The sequence below is a fragment of the Prionailurus bengalensis genome, chromosome B1 (assembly GCF_016509475.1).
Source record: "Prionailurus bengalensis isolate Pbe53 chromosome B1, Fcat_Pben_1.1_paternal_pri, whole genome shotgun sequence".
NCBI lineage: Eukaryota > Metazoa > Chordata > Mammalia > Carnivora > Felidae > Prionailurus > Prionailurus bengalensis.
Genome location: NC_057344.1, coordinates 86,891,116 through 86,910,956, shown reverse-complemented (window position 1 = coordinate 86,910,956; position 19,841 = coordinate 86,891,116). Strand labels below are relative to the sequence as shown.

The window sequence follows — 19,841 nt, the reverse complement described above, 5'->3', positions numbered from 1 at the left end:
TTCTGTTGGTTTTTTGATTCGATATTGTTTATTTCTGCTCTAATCTCTATGATTTCTCTTCTTTTTCTGGCATTGGGCTTTCTTTGCTGCTGTATTTCTAGTTCCTGTAGGTGTGAGGTTAGGTTCCGTATTTGGGACCTTTCTTGCTTCTTGAGATAGGCCTGGATTGCAATGTATTTTCTCTTAGGTCTAACTTTGGTTCATCCCAAAGGGTTTTGGACTGTCATGTTTTCATTTTCATTTGCTCCCATATATTTTTTAATTAATCCTTTAATTTCCTGGTTGACCCATTCATTCTTTAGTAGGATGTTCTTTAACCCCTATGTATTTGGGGGCTTTCCAAATTTTTTCTTGTGGTTGACTTCATGTTTCAGAGCGGTGTGATCTGAAAATATGCATGGTATGATCTCTATCTTTTTGTACTTGTTGAGGGCTGTTTTGTGACCCAGTATGTGATCTATTTTGGAGAATGTTCCATGTGCACTTGAGAAGAATGTGTATTCTGCTGCTTTTGGATGAAAAGTTCTGAATATACCTGTTAAGTCCCTCTGGTCCAATGTGTCATTCAGAGCCATTGTTTCCTTATTGATTTTCTGCCTAGATGGTCTGTTCATTGTTGTAAGTGGAGTATTAAAGTCACCTATAATTACAGTATTATTCTCAATAAGTTTGCTTATGTTTGTGATTAATTGATTTATATATTGCATGCTTCCACAGTGGGGACATAAACATTTACAATTGTTAGCTCTTCTCGATGGTTAGCACGTGTAATTACGATATAATGCCCTTCTTCACCTCTTGTTACAGTCTTTGTTTTAAAACCTAGTTTGTCTGATAAAAGTATGGCTACTCCAGCTTTCTTTTGACATCCAGGTGCATGATAGATGGTTCTCCATCCCCTCACTTTCAATTTTCAGGTGTCCTCAGGTCTAAAATAAGTCTCTTGTAGGCAGCATATAGACAGATCTTATTTTTTTATCCATTCTGATACCCTATGTATTTTGATTGGGCAGTTAGTCCATTTACACTCAGAGTGATTATTGAAAGATAGGGATTTAGTGTCATTGTGCTTTCTGTAGGTTTCATGATTATGGTGATGTCTCTGGTCCTTTGTAGTCTTTGCTGCTTTCCACTCACAGAGTCCCCCTCCCCCGACCTCTCTCCCGCCCCCCCCCCCCAACCCCTTAGGATCTTCTGCATGTCTGGTTTAGTGGTCATGAACTCCTTTCGTTTTTTGTTTGGGAAAGCCTTTATTTCCCTTTCTATTCTGAATGGCAGCCTTGCCGGATAAAGGATTCTTGGCTGCATATTCCTCCTAGTCAGCACGTTGAAGATTTCCTGCCACTCCCTTCTGGCTTGCCAAGTTTCAGTGGATTGGTCTGCTACTACCCTTAAATGGGTAGGTTAAGACCCATTTATCCCCAGATAAAGAGTTCTCTCTTTATCTTTGTATTTTTCCAGCTTTACTATGATATGTTGTGATGTTGACCTGTTTTTGTTGATGCTGAAGGGAGTTCTCTGTGCCTCCTGGACTTGGATGTTTGTTTCTTTCCCCAGATTAGGGAAGTTCTCAGCTCTAATTTGTTCAAATAAACCTTCTGCCCCCTTATGTCTCTCTTCTTCTTCTTCTTCTGGAACTCCTATGATATGAATACTATTTCATTTCATTGAATCACTTAGGTCTCTAATTTGCCCCTCATGGTCTAGTAATTTCCTGTCCCTCTTTTTCTCAGCTTCATCATTTTCCATAATTCTATCTTCTATTTCACCTATTCTCTCCTCTGCTTCTCCCATCCTTGCTGTCACTGTATCTAGTTTATTTTGCATCTCATTGACAGCATTTCTTAATTCATGGCGACTATTTCTTAGGTCTTTGATCTCTGCAGCAATATCTTCTGTTGTCTTCTATGCTTTTTTCAAGTCTGGCTATTAGTCTTATGACTAATTAGTATTATGACTAATAATTATAGTCTTATGACTGTAATTCTAAATTCTTGTTCAGATATATTGTTTTTATCTGTTTTGAGCAATTCTCTGGCTGTCATTTCTTCCTGGAATTTCTTTTGAGGGGAATTCTTCCATTTCATCATTTTGGCTAGGTTTCTGTCTTTTACATGTTTTAATAGTTTGTTATATGTGCAGTAAAAATGCCTGATTAAACAAACAAACAGAGCATAGAAAGGAAGAAAAAAGAAGGGAAAAGAGAAGGAAAGAAAAGAGAAAAAAACCAGACTGACATACTAAACCACAGGACAGCTGTCTGTTGGTGCCTGGGGGAAAAGCTGTCGGGTTTGGTCCGTGTCAGTCCCACTCTGGTAGATAAGCAGCTACTAGGCATGGAGGGGCAGGGTTTGGTCCTGCCTCCACCAGGGGGCCTCTGTCCTGTTCCCTGACACCCCACCATGTTGGTGATGGGGAGAAAAATGGTGAAACTTCGATCTCTCCTCCCTGGATCAGGTGTCCCAAACCACGCTGTTCAGGCTGCCCCGGCAGAGCAGTGCCGGCATCGGTGGGCGCCTTGCCCTGCTCCACCGTCTCCTGTGTGTCCCAGATGCTCAGCTGGGATTCAAACCCTGATCCCGCACCGTGTGAACCCAGTTCTGGGGTAGCGCCACTCCGCCTAGCTGTTAAAGGCCTCTGGCTGGCGCCTGCAGGCTCTTTTCTCCTTGGGGGGGAAGCAATATACCCTGTCCCCACAGTACTCAAGGGAGCGGACTGCTCTCTCCCAGAGTGCCCCCCGAGATCACTGCTGTGCCCCGGGGCTGGCTGCCCGCCCCGCTATGTGAGCACACATGGCAGCAGCTTCGGTCTGGAGAAAGTCCTGCATCCCTGATAATTCTGATCTTCAGCTCTTAAGGCTGTTCTCAAAGTAGAAACTGTCTCTGTAGTTTTCTTTCTCCTGTGGTCGAAAGATTCCCCACAGTCTGGAGAGGTTTCTCTCTTGTCCACATACAATCCCACACTTTCCGATCTCTCCCTCTCTTCCTTTTGTCTCTCCACAGAAGGGGTCCCCTCCCCTCCATGTCTATGCTGCCGGCTGCTTTCTCTCTCCCAATTCACACACACTCACCTCTGCCTCACCAAGCTGTCTCCTAAATCCGTGATTTTTCTGTCACTCCGCAGACCGTTTCTGGGGTGTTCTAAGTGTTCTGACCTCGATACAGCTGTGCTTGAGGGACGAGGGAAGTCCCGGTCCCCCTACTTCTCTGCCATCTTGGAGAGTCCCTCAGAACCTGATTTCTCAAGTAAACACATGCTGGCTTAGTTGTTCTCACATCAGATATTTGGAGACTGCTTCATATGCACCTGCTAGCCTGTCATGTACATGAGAAGCTAGCTAGATGTTTCACTCATTGAACAGTCGAGGACACGCATTGCATACCCTGGTGTGGCCTGTCAGTGTCCACATGGTGCAGACTACGTGGGGGAATGGCGAGGGCAGGTCCTGAAGAATCAGGCCAGCTTCCCGTGACATGGTCTCTTCGTTGGGGACTTCTTGGAAGGGGGCAGTCTGGTTATGCCTGGAAAATGGCATTCTGAAGCAACAGGGCCACAGTTAGTGAGCTTGTGCCACGGGTCAAAAGCAAACTTTTGTTTTGTTTCGTTTTTTTTCAGGCATCATTGTTAATGCAATTTTACACAGAAGGAAACTGAGGCACAAAGAAGTCAGGTCACGCAGTTAGGACGCGGCAGAGCTGGTTTTTTCAACCTAAGATGATGATCAAAGTTCTCTTAACCATTCTCTCCCATTCCTTCGTTCAATTTATTGAATGTTTACCATGAGCCAGCTGTTAAAGATCCATCAGTGAAGGAAACAGACTAAAATACATGCCACCTGGAGCTGACAGTCTACAGGGAGAAGACAATAGACAAGCATGATAGATACTAAATTACATAGCGAGTTAGGGGTGACACATGGTATGGAGACAAAGAAAGGAAGGTAAACTGGTTTGGGGATTCTAATTGCAATTTAAGTGGGTGGCCAAGGAAGCCCTTATTTCAGTGAAGATCTGAAGGAGGGAGAAAGCCCTGCAGCTATCTGGGAGGAAGACACCCACAGGTCCCAAGAGGGGAGCGAGCCTGGCATTTCGAAAGATAAGCAGGTGCCAGTGTCTGCACTGGAGGAAGGAGGAGGGAGGGGTAGCATGCATCATGCAATCTTTTCAATCCCCAAGCAACCCTGGGCAGCGGGTTTTATCCACATTTGCCAGAGTGCAACCTAGAGCCCAAAGTCACACAGACAGTGCCAAAGCTAACTAACACCAGGTTGACTCAAAAGCAAACAATCCATTAAAAATGGGCAGAGAACCTGAACAGACATTTTTCCAAAGAAGAAATACAGATAGCCAATCGACACATGAAAAGGTACCCAAGATCACTAAGCATCACGGAAATGCAAACCAAAGCCACAATGAGATACCACCTCACACTTGTCAGGATGGCTAAAGTCAGACAGACAAGAAAAAACAAATGTTGGCAAGGATGTGGGGAAAAGGAATCCCTCATGCACTGTGGGAGTTGTCAATTGGTGCAGCCATATGGAAAATAGTATAGAGATTCCTCAAACAATTAGAACTCGAACTACCAAATGACCCAGCAATCCCACTTCTGAGTATTTATCCAAAGAAAACCAAACGCTCATTCCAAAGATGTATGCACCCCTATGTTCACTCCAGTGTTATCTATGATAGCCAAGATATGGAAACAACTAAAATGCTCATCGATGCATGGATGAATGGATAAAGAAGACATGGTATTTATGCACAATGGAATACTGATCAGCCATTAAAAAGAATGAAATCCTGCCATTTGTGACAACATGGATGGACCTAGAAGGTATGATGCTAAGTGAAGTAAGTCAGAGAAAGACAAATGCCATATGATTTCACTTTTGTGTGAAATCTAAAAAACAAAACACACACACACAACACACACCGACACAAAACAAACAAAATAGAAACAGACACATCAATACAGAGAACAAACTGGTGCCTGCCAGAAGGGAGAGTGTAGGCTATGGGCAAAATAGGAAAAAATAAAAATAAAAATACAAACCAAAAAATCAGTCTCACTGTAGAGCCCAGCTCCTTCCCACCACCTGGCCCTCCCTGGCCACCATCCTCGGGCAAGAACAGGGAAGTCTCGTCACTGAGGAAGCTTCACGTGGTGGAAGTGAGGAGTGAAACATAAGATGGGACAGAGAGGCTATGGCAGAAATCCAGGCAGAGAGGTGTTGGAGCTCTGGACCAGGGCAGAAAGCAATGAGAATAAAAGCATGGGAAGCTGGTCTGTGTATCCCATGGATTGGCCCAAGGAGGGACCACGGTCGGGGCTCCACGGTTGGCCGGCTAAGCAAATGATCGAGGAAAAGGAAGGCTCCGGTTATTCACTGATGGTCTTAACATGTGAAGGGCAGGAGGAGAGAGGAGATCCCACAGTTGTGGTTAAGAGAACAGCCTGGGGCCCAGCCATCCGGCTTCATACTCTGCCTCTACCACTTCCATGACTATTACTTAACTGCAAGTTACTTAACATCTCTATGCCTCAGTTTTCCCTTCTGTAAAATGGAACAATAGCAGCAGCTATAGCACATGGCTGTTAAGAAATAATCTAAATATTTAACACTGCCTTATACACTCTACATAAGTGTATCGTTTAGAACCTCTCTCATATGCACCACTTGAGAATTCTCTAAATTGATCTGAAGTAATTTAAAAATCCTTTCATTTATTTAAAGAGACTAACCTCCTTTCTTCTCTTAAGAAAATAAAGCAAAACCTGTGTCGCAGATGAGGCAGATACTGTGGGTGGTCAGCCTGTCATCTCTCCTTTCTTTCTTGCTGCCAAAACCCCAGCTTTGTTCAGGCCAACCACCCATCTCCACACAGCTATATGCTTCAGTCAGATAATCATAGCACCCCCATGGCCCTTGCTAAATGATTAGTTTAGGTTTCCTCAGTGGTAGAGATCACAGAAGAGACTTTCCTTTTTACCCACTGGATGCTGCCAAATCCGGCTGTGAGGTCTGGAACTGCAGCAGCCATGTTGTGATTGTGAGGTGAGCTGGCCCCTGAGGGCAAATCTGAGAACTGCAGAGCAGAAAGATAGGACCTGGTTGAGCTGCTGAGTGATCAACTCTAGCGTCACTCAACAGTGTCTTGCTTTGTGAGGGTCTTACACGTGCGGTAATAAATCTTTATTTCTTAAGCCATATTGAGTTGGGTTTTTATGATTCTTGTTTTTAGGTTTCTTAAAGCTGGAAGCACTCTGACACTTTGAAGTAAAAATTGGGGAGCAATCTAGATAAATCCATTCATTTTTTTTTCTATGTACCCTATAAGAAGTGAAGCTCTAATTTCAAAATCATAGCTTTTGCTTTTCATAAACAAACAAAATTTTAAGAAAAACATATACCAATACATTGCAGCAGACAGAGTTTGCATTATCGTTTTATATAAAAGGCAACAGTTGCTTTCTAAAATATTTTTGGGGTAGAACTTTCTTATTGAACCATCCCAAATTAGTCAGATGCTGAGCTGAAATTAAACGTCCACCACAGCAGAAGTGCCTTCTGAATGGCTGCTATCTAATTCTGGATATGACCACTGAAATAATTTCAAGTCTAATATGAACTAGCAGGCTGAACAGTCTGAAACATTAAAACCTAAAGATATTTAGTGGAAGGTACACGTGGGGACGATTACTGAGACCAAAAGAATGGGGTCTCGATCTTCCTCACCTTACCTTATTCCACAACCTTTGACTCCACACCAATTTTAATGCCCCCAAAGTTGCCTGAGCCTTCACTTTTGAGATTTTAGCTTCTTAGACTTACCCCGTTAGCATTTAAATTTTAATCTCATACCCCTCTCCCGCACAAGGAGGAAGAATACTAATATTGTGTGTTAGTGGGTGAAACTTCGCCTTAAAGATCCAGCATATGGAAGTGTCTCGATCCAAGTGATGAATCTGATCCAGCATCAGGTTGGATTTAATCATCTTACTTGCTTCGGTCTTCTTCCTAGGAGGTGTGATAAGATCAAAGACTGGGCAACTGAGGGGGATGAGATAAAACCGGAGGTCTTGACGCCTGCTTCAGTTTAATGCCTAACTGCCCGTCACATAGTACCACCCAGCTTACTCCAATCCATTGCTTTGGGTCCCTGGGCACAAGGCACAACTAATAGCAAAGTATTATTTTTACCTCCGGTGTCTTTGGCTTTTGTTCCTTGGGAATGTTGGAGGGGCAAGTTTGGGAATGCAAGCTGTGATCTGGGGAGGAGTCAGGGGTTGCCGGTTTCCTCAGCTCAAAGCTGTCCTAAGGTCTCCACAATCTACCGCAACATCTCACAAAATTCCCATTATCTTCTTTAAACCATGAGCCGAAGCTTCCCATCCTTCAGGTATTTCCCCTGATCAATTCATTTATATCCAATACCCTTAACCTTTATGTAATCAACTAGACCCTCTTGTGTGATGTTGATAATTCTTCTGGATTCATAGGTACACGTGGAATCGTGCTAAATACAAAGCTCCTAACCATTTTATACCCCTCCTCCCCTCTCCTCTAATGCTTTGAAAATGGCAAATGGCTAATCACATTTTAAAATAACTCAAAATGTAAAGGTTGGCTTAGTAATTTCGACATACAATAGACATGTCATAAGAACAATGTTACTGCCTTTCTGCCCTAGATGACAAAGAAAGACACTGACAGATGATTGTATATTTTGTTTAATACTTGCATTGTTTCTATAGCGCAATTATAGCAATCTTTAAATTTACTTTTCATTACAAATATTTGTCAAGTTTTGTTTCAGAAACATTTTTCCTACTCTCTTGCACATGCACCCAGACACACTACAAAAAAACTCATTCATAACACAGTAAGGGCAAACATTATTCATGTAAACATCTTTCATTAATTTCCCATAATTTAAAAAAATCATAGAATCATAGATCTTGAATAAGGCTCATAGATTTAGTTCAAATTCCACAAAAGACCAATCTTTTGTTAACTGTGACGGGGTTAACTTTTGGTTGCAATGAATGCTGAAAGCATACCCCTAGGTTCCAATCCTTAAACATACCTCACAACCTAATAAATGCATTTCAGGATAAAAGGAGAACGTAGAAAACCCAAGAGGAAACCTTTTGAAAGAGGGAGCTCAGACCATGAACCTGATTTCTTCTATGGTAAGCAGACATCACACACCCCTGTGGTTTCCCAATGCAAGGATCGAAGTTAATTATAGGAACCCAAAATATAACCAAGTCACTATGTTAAGATACATTGGCGTGTGTGTACATATTGCTAGTATACACAGTGAAAATTTGTCATGTTTATCATTTCTTTATATCCAGGACCGAAGCAGAGGGAAAACAAACAAACAAACAACCCACTCAAGTTGAATGCCGTTACAAAGGAGTTGTTCTAGTAACGTAAGAGTCAGGAGAGTTGGGAGGTATGTCCCAGAGATGTGATTGGTCTTGATATTAAAACGACTTCTAACAACAGTGTGTAAAGTCACAGACAGAGGAAGCAAGGATTTGCATTATCCGAGGACGTCTCTCTCTGGTTGAAAGTTTGGTGCTTGCGTGCATAGTCTCCCAGAGCTGAGACGGGAAATGGACTGTGCTGAGAAATGGGCCCCTTGCCAGCGGCTCCCTCCTCCTTCCTCCCAGTGAGGCGGAGGCCAGGAGGCAGGGACTGCTGGCAAAACCGTGAAGTTCCACCCTGGGGTCTGAACCCCAACTCCACTGAGGGCAGCCTCCCTGACATGTGTGACTAGGCAGTAAGGGTGGCGGTTGATGGTGGCCAGAAAACCCAGTTCTAAGGTTCCCACGGCCACATCTGGCTTCTGATTCTGCTGCCCTGCAAAGAAATTGTGCTCCGGATAACTGCACCAGTGTCTCTAATGCCTCTAATTCACTCGCGGGCCCTCAAAGGCCTGGAGTGATGTCACTTAAAGGTGGACACACCTCCATGAGCACCTAACTTACACCAGGAAGCGGCAGAGGCACTGGGGAAGCCTACAAGCTCTCTCCACGTCAGATGCAACAACGCAGGGCAGTTGCCATCAGTCAGAGTTATTTGTAGGCTTTTGAGTTTTAAAAATCAAAATTGACCTGCATTGTATCTCAATAGACTCAGGTAATTCTCACCAAAAATTTTGTAATTTGTTTAAATAGCACTGGAATAATTCAACTTCATTTAAATATATTCATTCTACCGTGAAAATATTTCATACAAACATCTATTTACATACAAACACATTAAAATTTGTGAAAAGGGTTTCCACCCCTGTGGTTGTATGGCTTGAAATAGTTTCATTGCTTTGAATATGTCTGCACACATTTGGCAAAATAAAACTATTAAAATTTAGTAGTTTTAAAATAAAAAAGTGACAACAAGGCTCCAAATTCCTGAAGGGAAAGATCAAAGAAAACACAATCTATCAAGGTACCTCAAGTAGATGTAAATTTAATATATTTTGTGAACCTTTGATCTGTGGCAAATAAACATTACAACTATCAGTCTTGCAACATAGTTTTGCTTGTTTTTCTAAAAAAAAAAAAAGATGTCTGGATTCTAAATCACTACTCTTAAGACAGAAACTTGAGGCAACTGTTTTAAAACAAGGCAAAACAGAAAACTATACTTTCTTGGAAGATCTTAAATGCACTTTGTAGTGAGTGATTTAAAATTTTATATATTAAAGGAAAGTTTCTATAAAGTGCCACATACTGTCTCACTGAGAAGGCAACCCTTGAATTCACTGTTTACAGTTACTGCCATTTTAATAGTTACAATTAAATGTTGTAAATGGTTACACTTTTGCTTCCGCGTTGGCCTTTCCAGGTTGTTGGTGGTAAGGAAATAGTTTTTCAAGTGTGAAGAAACCGCGGAAGGCAAATACATTTAACTACAGCCCCGGACAGGTTTAAAGAGGTCTTGAAAAACGAACTTCCTTCTTTGTTTCTCAGGTAGACCAGGGATGAAGCAGGTTAAAATAAGAATAGGTACTACGAAACTCAAGCCCTCCCTGCCTGTTGCCTCTTAATGTCATCGTTCCTTTGTGTCGGAAACTCAGTCCTTACCGTTGTCTTGTTAGTCCGTTCAAATGTCCATGTGGGACATACTCCTACAGATTAGTTCCTATTCCTAACTCTAACACAAGATAATATTTTGTCCTAGAAAAGCTGCTAAGGAAAGATCTAGTCATGCAGGAGTTGGACCGAGACAACTCTGAGTGAATCTCCTCCAGACGTACCCTCACGGGTGCCAGCGTGTTTTGGGAGAGCACAAAGTTATTTCTTTATTCCCCACCGCATGGAATCTTCCACAATTCTGCTGTGGTCATGATGCGACCAAAACTACCAGATTTGGCTGCTTCCTGACATGTTTCCTTCCACCGTGGATGTAAAGATTCAGTAGAGAAATACATCCCGAGGCTTTCCCTGTCACACTTCGGCTCGAATAAGGAACAAACACGTTCCTTTCTCACCCGTTAATTCCTTATGGTACCTCAAACCACCACGACTTCTTTACCTACCTACAGAACACAGTGAACCTCAAACCCCCTCTGATTCCAGTCCATGACAAAGCCTTCCATTTGGGAGTGGGGTTTGGTGGGTGGGGGGGTGTCGTGGGAGAGCAGGAGCGACAAAGCCAGGCAGAGACGCAGAGTAAATGGCCAGAGGTACGCACGGAGGGCCTCGCAAGAAAGGAGAGACGCTCAGAACAGGGAGAGAGAGGACGGAAAAGAACGAGAGAGAGAGAGAGAGAGAGAGAGAGAGAGAGAGGCTTGGGTGTACTTACTGTTTCCCCCGATTTGTCTGAAGGTCACAGACATACTGCTGGGTTTTAAACTGAGGGTTGTCATTACATATCTAATTTGAAAAATGGGTTAGCTGGTACTCCTTACAACTCTTCAATGCCTTATATCAAAGGAAAGAAAGGAAGAAAAAAAGATTCCATTTGAGTGGGGTAGTTCCAATAACCCATCAGGTCAGAGATTACACCCCCACTGCAGCCTCAGCAAGAATGACATTGTCCCCGGGAATGACGTCACTCGAGGCACAGCTGTGTTGGAAGTGTGACCGGCTCCATCCTGACCTCGCTCGCTGACCTGGCTCTACAGCTCAACTGGCCGAGGGCCAAGTAGAGCCATCTTTCTCCTGAAGACAGTCACTGACTTTGGGACGCATTTGAATTAAAGCACCCGTCACAATACAAGTCCCGAGACTGTCCCTCTGTCGCTGTCTACAGAATGGTCTCTTTCTACAGAGAAGAAGCTATCCTATCCTGCTGCGTTTTCATCTAAAAACCCTATTGGTTCCTTTTGCGGGAGATCTTTCTGGCAGCCCTGACCACTTCTCACCTGTGAACACTCAGCTCATCCTCCCTGAAACCACTGCCACCTGGGTGCACACCTTGCACTGGCCACGTGCCCTGGCACTGCTGGGGCGGCGGGGGGGGGGGGGGGGAGCTCCAGGATGCTGGGCCCTGCAAAGGAGGGAGGGGCCCCTTCTGTCACTGTTTGAGGGCTGAATCCTGTGTCCAGGGGCCGCCTGAACTGAAAGTTGTGAACAGCGCTGGATGGAGCACTTTTGCTAACTTCTTCCTAAGAACAACGTGCACCTGACAAGAAGGAGCAAATTCTGTCCTGTTTCTTTACTCCTCTCACTGCTACCAAGCAATCCGTGCTCAGCCAGAGCTCCGCCACTGGCTTGGAAGGCTTTCGCTCTCAAGACCAAACCGGCTCAGGTGACAGGTGCCACCACCAGCGGCTGCATTTCAGAACCACCGCTGCTCTCCAGAACTTTCCAGCTGCCTTGTGGAGGCATCTGAACAAGACATGGCTAGGGCACGTGGTGAGGGCGCTGGCAAAAGCCCAGAACTCTCCGAATTCATTCAGAGCGATCCCAGATACGTTACATACCTAACTAGCTAAACTAAAAAAACAGGGGTTTTCTCCTTATTTCTGCACTTGTGGTTACACATGGCTCGCAAAATCGCTGAAATGCTATTGATATCATTGCTTTTAAACTACACAGGTATTACTCTTAATTCACAATGCTTTGAAGCAGGTAAGTGCTTTGAAGTTACAATAATGAAGAGTTTTAGTATTAAGGTTTAGATTTGTACCTAGTGATCAGTATGTCTCTCTTAACAGTAGCAATTAAAAAAAAAAATCAACTTTTGAATTCTGTGTTAGAATTCTAGTTTGTTATTTGACTTTTGAATTCGATGCACTGTACCACAAGCCAGACTGCTCTATGTTATGTACATTTAAAGTGTACCCGAGGAGAAGAAATTACTAGTACTATTAAAGATATTGCAAAATTGCCACAGTTACTGCTTAGAAGTACTAATTTCCCCCTCTCCTTTCTTAAAGTATATATTACAACTCTTCCATAACTTAACGCAAACAACGTAAACTCATCTCTTCTCACATCTTAAAGCAAAGGTATCTTTGTTTACATGCGAGAATAATAATTCTATAATAATACCCTGGCCCTATGAGCCAGTTCTTTATATTAGGACATAATAATGAAACAATGATATAGAAAGAGCCAGAGAGACCTACGCACTGGCACAGACACGAAATCCATTTGGAAGTTTTCTCTTATAAAAGATATAGCTAAGATAGAGAATGAGACTGAGGGGTGAAATGACTCAAAAAGTGGGGTTCTGTTCGCTAGGAAAAAAAAAAAAACCAAAGCCATTCTATTGCAAGATACAGATCAAAGGTTAAAAGGCAAATTATACTACATTTAGAGAATAAAAATGTAGTAATTCTCTATCCTCCATACGGCACATACACCAAGTGTGAAAACACACCTGGTGTTGGCCGTAGGAAAAAACATCATGGAAAAACCACTGGCTAAAAATGACTGAAAAGCCCCCTTTCCCTTTTTCAGTCTAATCATTTGGCATCTCTGAGTGTGGTACAGATTTAGACTTGAACCACCCAAGAACATCATGCTGTGTCAAGTGTTCGACAATACCTCTCAGTAGGACGTTGTTGCAAGGCTAGCTAATTTTAAATCTGGTATGAGTAATACAGTCAAGCCTAGTTAGTATGCGAGAAAGTCGTTGCTAACGCAGCGTGAGAGGATGTGATGTCACAGCATGAGCAGTCCCTGGTTGTCCCGTTGTCGGAAAACGTAGTGCATAGATCCAAGTTTCTATTCCAGGTCTCTGAAGCCCAGGGCTGAGCCTTTCACTTCTGCTGGGTGGCCTGGAAGGCCTTTAGCTCCACCTGGTACCACTCAGGGGCTTCAGGCCCACTCTTCCCCGGGGGACTGTGGTCATAGCCGTAGGCAACGGTGAGTTCCTCATCAGCCTCCACGGCTCGGAGTGTGCGGATGCATTTGATGGGCCCAAAGCGGGGGTGGACAAACCTAGACACCAAGATGCACACAGTCATTCCTGGGCCAGACCAGGAGGTCAGAAGCAAAGCCTGGGTGCAGGTGGGGGTGGGGGTAGGAATCCCCCACGAGCTCTTCCCCGGGTACCACTGGTAGGTCCTCAAGTGTGGCCCACGTATCGGCCAGCCTCAGCTTCTCACCTGCGAGCAGCTAGACGTGGAGAATCTCAGCCCCGCCCAGACCTGATCTGGAATCTGCATTTTAACAACAGCTCCAGGTGATTCATGTGCACGCTCAAGTTTAAAAATCTCTGTTCTATCTTCCTTTTTGAGCATATATGGCATTCTGTATTTATAAACCAACAATCATGGTCAACCACAAAAATCTGTCCTTAATGAGAAACTGGATCCAGAGCAGCATTTCGGCTCATGTGGCCCGTAGCAGGCGATGAGCCGGCTGTACCTTGTGGGCAAGGCTTTACCAGGGTGCTTTGGGAGCTGTAAGGAAGAGCCCTCCGGACTTTTAAAAGCAAAAAACTCTGTATTCCAACTATACAGACAGAGGAAGTGTTGTTTTCTAGCATAAAAGTAGATGAAGATTTCTTTCCAAGAGGGAAGCCTAGACCTCTCTGCCAACCTGCCTTTTAAATATTTCCCTGTGAAGCATCTTGTGAAGGGAGCAGCTGCGGGTGTCTCAGAACCTGAGGCAGGGCTAACGCTATGGCTATGTTCCTCTACCAAAGGCTCCCAACCCGGTTCACTCCCATAACACCTGCGGGAGAATAGGAGATAAGTCAGTAACAGACTTTTAGCTCACCTAACGGCTTCCGAAACCCCAAATGGATATATACATATATGTAAGGCATGGCCAAAAAGACATTTGCTTTATTTCTACATGTATTGGTCAAATAAATCTCATTCGTTTATAGTCACATTGTGAGCAAAGGACATTGAGACACCAAAGGAGAAGTTTCCAGACCCTAAGTTAGATTGGCACATGCACCATGATAGGAAGTACTTGGCTAGTTCCCTCTATTGGTGGTGAGGAAAGGAGTGGGTCCGTGGTTTAGGGACATCTTTTACGTGGTGGACAAAGGAACAACCTCACCCTCACTCCCAGGGGTCTCTATGTTCACCCCACGTGGGTGTCATCTTTCCTGGAAAGCACTCTTGACTCAGGGTCAGAAGACTCTGGTATGAGTCCTGGTTCGACACGTTATTACTGCCCCCTCTCAGAGAGCTTACTTCCGTATCTCTGAATCTCACTTTCCTTACCTGCAAACTCATGGTAATAGTAGTAATCCTAATCCTATAAGAGTTGTCATTGTGACAAAATAGGATCACATATATAAAACATCTCACACAATACTTGGCACAGAGGACTCAGCTACTCTAAGTGACTACATGTGCATTGTGTGTGAGCATGTGCACACGCACAGAATTCTCACACTGTGCCCCATCACAGACATCCATCCCTGCCCCAGGAACTCAGGAATTCCTGATGAAAATCACAACTCTTTGCTCCTAATTAAAACATTTCATGAAAAAAATAATACCCCTGGGGTGCCTGGGTGGCTCAGTCGGTTAAGCGTCCGACTTTGGTTCAGGTCATGATCTCAGGGTTTGTGAGTTCGAGCCCCACGTCGGGCTCTGTGCTGACAGCTCAGAGCCTGGAGCCTGCTTCGGGTTCTGTGTCACCCTCTCTCTCTGACCCTCCCCCGTTCATGCTCTGTCTCTCTCTGTCTCAAAAATAAATAAAGGTTAAAAAATTAAAAAAATAATAATACCCCTGAAATGGAGCTCAAGCTAATCTTCTTGTGCACTGAAAAAGTCTGGGAGAAGCCTAAGACTTCTGTTACAACCCTCTTCTATTTTCATTTTCCTACGTGTTACTGTTATTTTCAAAGAGTAGAAAATGGACACCCTGAAAAAAACTCAATTTCAGGTGCTGATTCTCCAAGGCAAGCACTAAGGCACAACAATTAAGGACACTTAGCCACTTGGACTAAGAGGTCCGAGTTTCCTGTCCACGAGTGAGGGGATGGTAACGGAAGTTGCCCCACAGAGGTACTGGGAGGACTAAATGAGGTAATTCAGGAGAAGCTGTTTGCACAGCACCAGCCTAAAGTGCTCAGAAAACGCCAGCAGCACGATTACTGGTCAAAGCAAACCTCTGCACCGAGTGGTTTGGCGCCTTGGTGACATGTTACCTATATTTACAACTAGGAAAGTAGTCCATTTGGCATTTTGTATCAGACTACAGCTTATGGGATATTGTTTTGTTTATGTCAAAGTGTGCATACTAATACCAATGATTTTACAGACAAATGAATGCCATGAATTGTTATCTGAAATTTTTTTTAGTGTTTATTTTTGAGAGACAGAGAGAGAGAGAGAGTGAGGGAGGGAGGGACAGAGAGAGAAACACAGAATCTGAAGCAGACTCCAGGCTCTGACCTGTCAGCACACAGCCCAACGCGGGGCTTGAACTCACGAAGGGTGAGATCGTGACCTGAGCTGCAGTCAGAAGCTTAACCAACTGAGCCACCCAGGTACCCCATGTCTCTGAATTTTATATGATGATATATTCTTATTCAGGTAGTCTTCCCATTACCCCAAACAACTAATATTTCACATTGGACTCAAAGAAAATAACCCTGAAGAGTACAGGGACTTGATTCTGCACAAATGGTTCCCTCCCTTGTCTCCTGTGCTCTCTTCCTTTTGGGGAGAAAAATCATGTCCTTGCAATGAAATCACAGAACTAATTTGTTTTGAAAGAGCAGTCTAAGTAGCATTTATTATCGCTAGTTACCACTGCTCTAAAAGATTGTTGGTAAGCTGTGTGCAGCTTGGAACGATGCTTTGGCCTAACTCACATTGGCCACGAAAGCCTTGGAGTTAATAACAGTGTCAGTTTCATTTTACATGACACATGTCCTTTGCCATTTCTACCTGCCCTTTAAACAGCAGTTGAAGCTTCAGTACTTGTTTCTGGGTGCCAAGGGGAGCAAGTCCCTGCCAGAACAATTTTCAAGCCATCTCAGGGATGCAAGGAGGGACATTCAAATCCTGGCAATTTTCCCACAGATTAAATGCACAGGATCTAATCCTGCTTCTGTTAACAAGCAATACACTGAGGGACTGCAGGCTCTAACTGAGCAGAAAAGGTTGCATGCAGCTGCCTGGCCCCCAGGAGGATCTGGCATTCTCCAACTGAGCTAAGGAGATCAATGATGATGGTACAAGGAATCCCAACTATACCCTCCAAGGAATAGTCAGAGACGCTTCACTTTGGAAGGAGGATATTCAAGGGGTATACGAAAACTTCTAAAATATTTGTAGGGCTGCTATGGGGAAGAGAGACTGGCATAGTGCACGAGAAAGGGAAATGATTAGGGCCAAGGGCTGGCTGTTCCAGGAAACCCACTTAGTATCCACGGAAACAACATTCTAATCATCAGAGCCCAAAAGCTAGTTTCATAAAATCTTCAGTTTGTCCAGATAGCTGCCCTCAAGGGCGGCTCCCCGTCGGTGGAGGTTTACAAGAAAAGGTTCTACGAGCAGGTGGAAGTGGAGGCTCAAACTCTGAGAGGTAGGATTATTTGACTTTTTAAAATAAGAGCTTTGTTGAGATGCAATTTATATACCTCATAATTCACCCATTTGAGGTATACAGTTCAGTGGGTTTCAGTCGTGCAACCATCACCACTAATTTTAGTTCCTTGCACCACCCTCAAAAGAGACCCCATGCTCATGCGCCATTAACCTCATTTCCCTCCACTCCCCCCGGCCCTGGGCAACCACTGATCTATATTCTGCCTCCATGAATTCTGCTGTGGTGGACAATTCATACCAATGGAATCATACACTATGGGCCTTATGTGACTAGCTTCTTGCACTTAGCATGATGTTTTCAAGGCTCATCCACATTGTAGCATGTGACAGTATTTCTTTCCTCTGTGTTGTCAAATAATGCGGACTCTGATTTCAGGGGTCTTTTCCAACACCGAGACCTTGTGCCCTAAGCTTTAGCGTTTTATTTTCCTCCTTCCTTTCACACCTAAAAGAGTTCACTAATCTCCACTGTGCAGAACAATTTTAATTTTTCTAGTATTTCAAGTATAACACCGCCCTTACTTTTCCAGAATGAGACAACGTAAGGACAAAAAAGCATCAGCAAAACAGTGCACACATTTCTGTAGCATTTCTACCCTTCCAAGCACTTTTCCATTTCTTGGCCTACTAAGGCCAGAGGAGGAGCTAGTTAGATTCTGAGTTTCAGGTCATAACTGTGAGGGTCCTGGGAGGGTACTTGGAGGGAGCGGCCTTCTGTGGGGCAGGATGACACCTGTTACATGCCCTCCTCAGTCTCAGGGCCCTGGCGGATAGGACCTAAGATCTGCCCTGGCAGCTCGGTGTCATACTCACATGTCATAGATGCAGTTTGGAGTGAAGGAGTGATTTGCCTTGTGTCCCAAGGAGGCACAGTACTTGGATACATGGTTGTAGGGCTCAGGCACATCAATGACCGTCTCTTCATCGAGGGAGAGGGTATTCCCATTAAGGGCCCAGTCCCTGCTGTCAACCTGTAGAAAACAAGAAAGCAAACATTAGAGATAGCCATTCTCCCTAAATCTCAAAGAACATCAGCAATATTAACTCATTTATCCTTATGTTTCATGGTTTGAGTGTTATATACGTGAAAAGAACCTAAGGCATCTGTCTGCACACTGATGGTGCAAAAGCCATTTATGGGCAGCACCAGGCAGCTCAACTTACAATGTATTAATTTTTCTTTATCTTCTATGAAAAAAAGGATTTGAAGTCCCTTAAAAGACACACAAAAATATAACCAGATGTCCCTAGGTTGTTTATTTCTTCACTGCAGGCTAAGACTTGTTACTTCAAAAGCCTTCCAGCACCGAACTCAAATTTTTACACATCTAATTGTTTTTTTTTTTTTTAAGTTTATTTATTTTTGAAAGAGAGACAGACAGACAGAGTGTGAGTGGGGGTGTGGGGCAGAGAGAGAGGGAGAGACAGAATCTGAAGCAGGCTCCAGGCTCTGAGCTGGCAGCACAGAGCCTGATGCGGGGCTTGAACTCACAGACTGAGAGATCATGACCTGAGCCAAAGTCGGACACTCAACGGACTGAGATACCCAGGAACCCCATTACACATCCAATTGTTTTTTAAAGGGCCCAAACAAAGCAGAGTTTTAGCTATTCAGGGCCTGCTTTCCTGGGGACACCTGACTCCACATCTGCTAGCAGTAGATTAGATCATTCCAGCGCCATAAAGCCCCCAGACGGCCTCTGTCCTTTGGAGGTCTCTGGCCCAGAGACCCCTCACCGTACTCCAGGTCACCTAGACACATAAGCCCCCTCTCTGCCCCTCTCTTTCCTGGGAGTTCCCTGCCTTCCTCCTGCTCTGTTTGTGGCCTTCGTGCACAAGCTTCTGGACCGTTTCATGCTGGGAGCACATCCCGTCTCTTGCCGCCCTGTCTAAGCACTGCCCAGTGTCAAGAAAACCTGTGTGCTACTGCCTCCTGTGGTCTTATCTGTTTCTCTGATCAACCTCCAAATCCCTTGGACCCCTACTGTGAAGATGAGGCAAAAGAAAAACAAAAGTAAGAACATCAAGTGGAACCAGAACTTGAGAATGCAAAACTGTGTTTCAGGAGAGTCCTTCACCTTTGTTACAAGCGGGTGACCAATGTGACCAGCAGAGTCCCCAGCTACCAGTGTGCTTTCTTACCTACATTAGGGCTCATTCACTAATAGGCTTCCCTTCTCCAAGCCACTTCCCCACCCCAAGCCACAGCCCAGGATCTGGTGATGCCAGTCGAACAGTTTTTTGAGAGTAAATAGGATCACTTTTTTTTTTATTTATTTATTTTTGAGGTGGGGGGGAGGGGCAGAGAGAGGGAGAGAAAGAAAGAACCCCAAGCAGGCTCTGCACTGTCAGCATGGAGCCCAGTGCAGATCTTGATCTCATGAACCATAAGATTGTGACTGGAGCCGAAATCAAAGAGTCGGATGCTTCCCCGACTGAGCCACACAGGTGCCCCTAGGATCACATTTTTTTTTTTAAATTTTTTTTTCAACGTTTATTTATTTTTGGGACAGAGAGAGACAGAGCATGAACGGGGGAGGGGCAGAGAGAGAGGGAGACACAGAATCGGAAACAGGCTCCAAGCTCTGAGCCATCAGCCCAGAGCCTGACGCGGGGCTCGAACTCACGGACCGCGAGATCGTGACCTGGCTGAAGTCGGACGCTTAACCGACTGCGCCACCCAGGCGCCCCAGGATCACATTTTTATATAGAACTATTGACTCTCAGAGGTGTACTGTCTCTCCTGCCCCTAAATTACAACTGGGCTGTTATTTGTACCTGATATTTATTCAACAACTATTTACTGAGTGCCTACCATATGCCAGGCACTGTCCTAGGTGCAGGGAA

General features: G+C 44.3%; 1 protein-coding gene across 2 annotated transcripts in view; it reads right to left on the bottom strand.

Moving 5' to 3' along the window:
* Positions 1-6,436: 6,436 nt before the first annotated feature.
* SETD7 (SET domain containing 7, histone lysine methyltransferase) overlaps positions 6,437-19,841 on the bottom strand; it is a 51,322-nt gene continuing 37,917 nt past the window's right edge. The window contains exons 8-9 of one of the 2 annotated variants that reach the window (XM_043603953.1): positions 17,808-17,965; positions 6,437-7,021 (exon numbers count right to left, since the gene is read on the bottom strand). In XM_043603953.1, the coding sequence (XP_043459888.1) occupies positions 6,847-7,021; positions 17,808-17,965 (333 nt within the window). In that variant the 3' untranslated portion in view covers positions 6,437-6,846. Of the gene's footprint in view, positions 7,022-7,718; positions 13,411-17,807; positions 17,966-19,841 lie in introns of those variants that run through there. The other variant, XM_043603949.1, reaches the window with a different exon arrangement.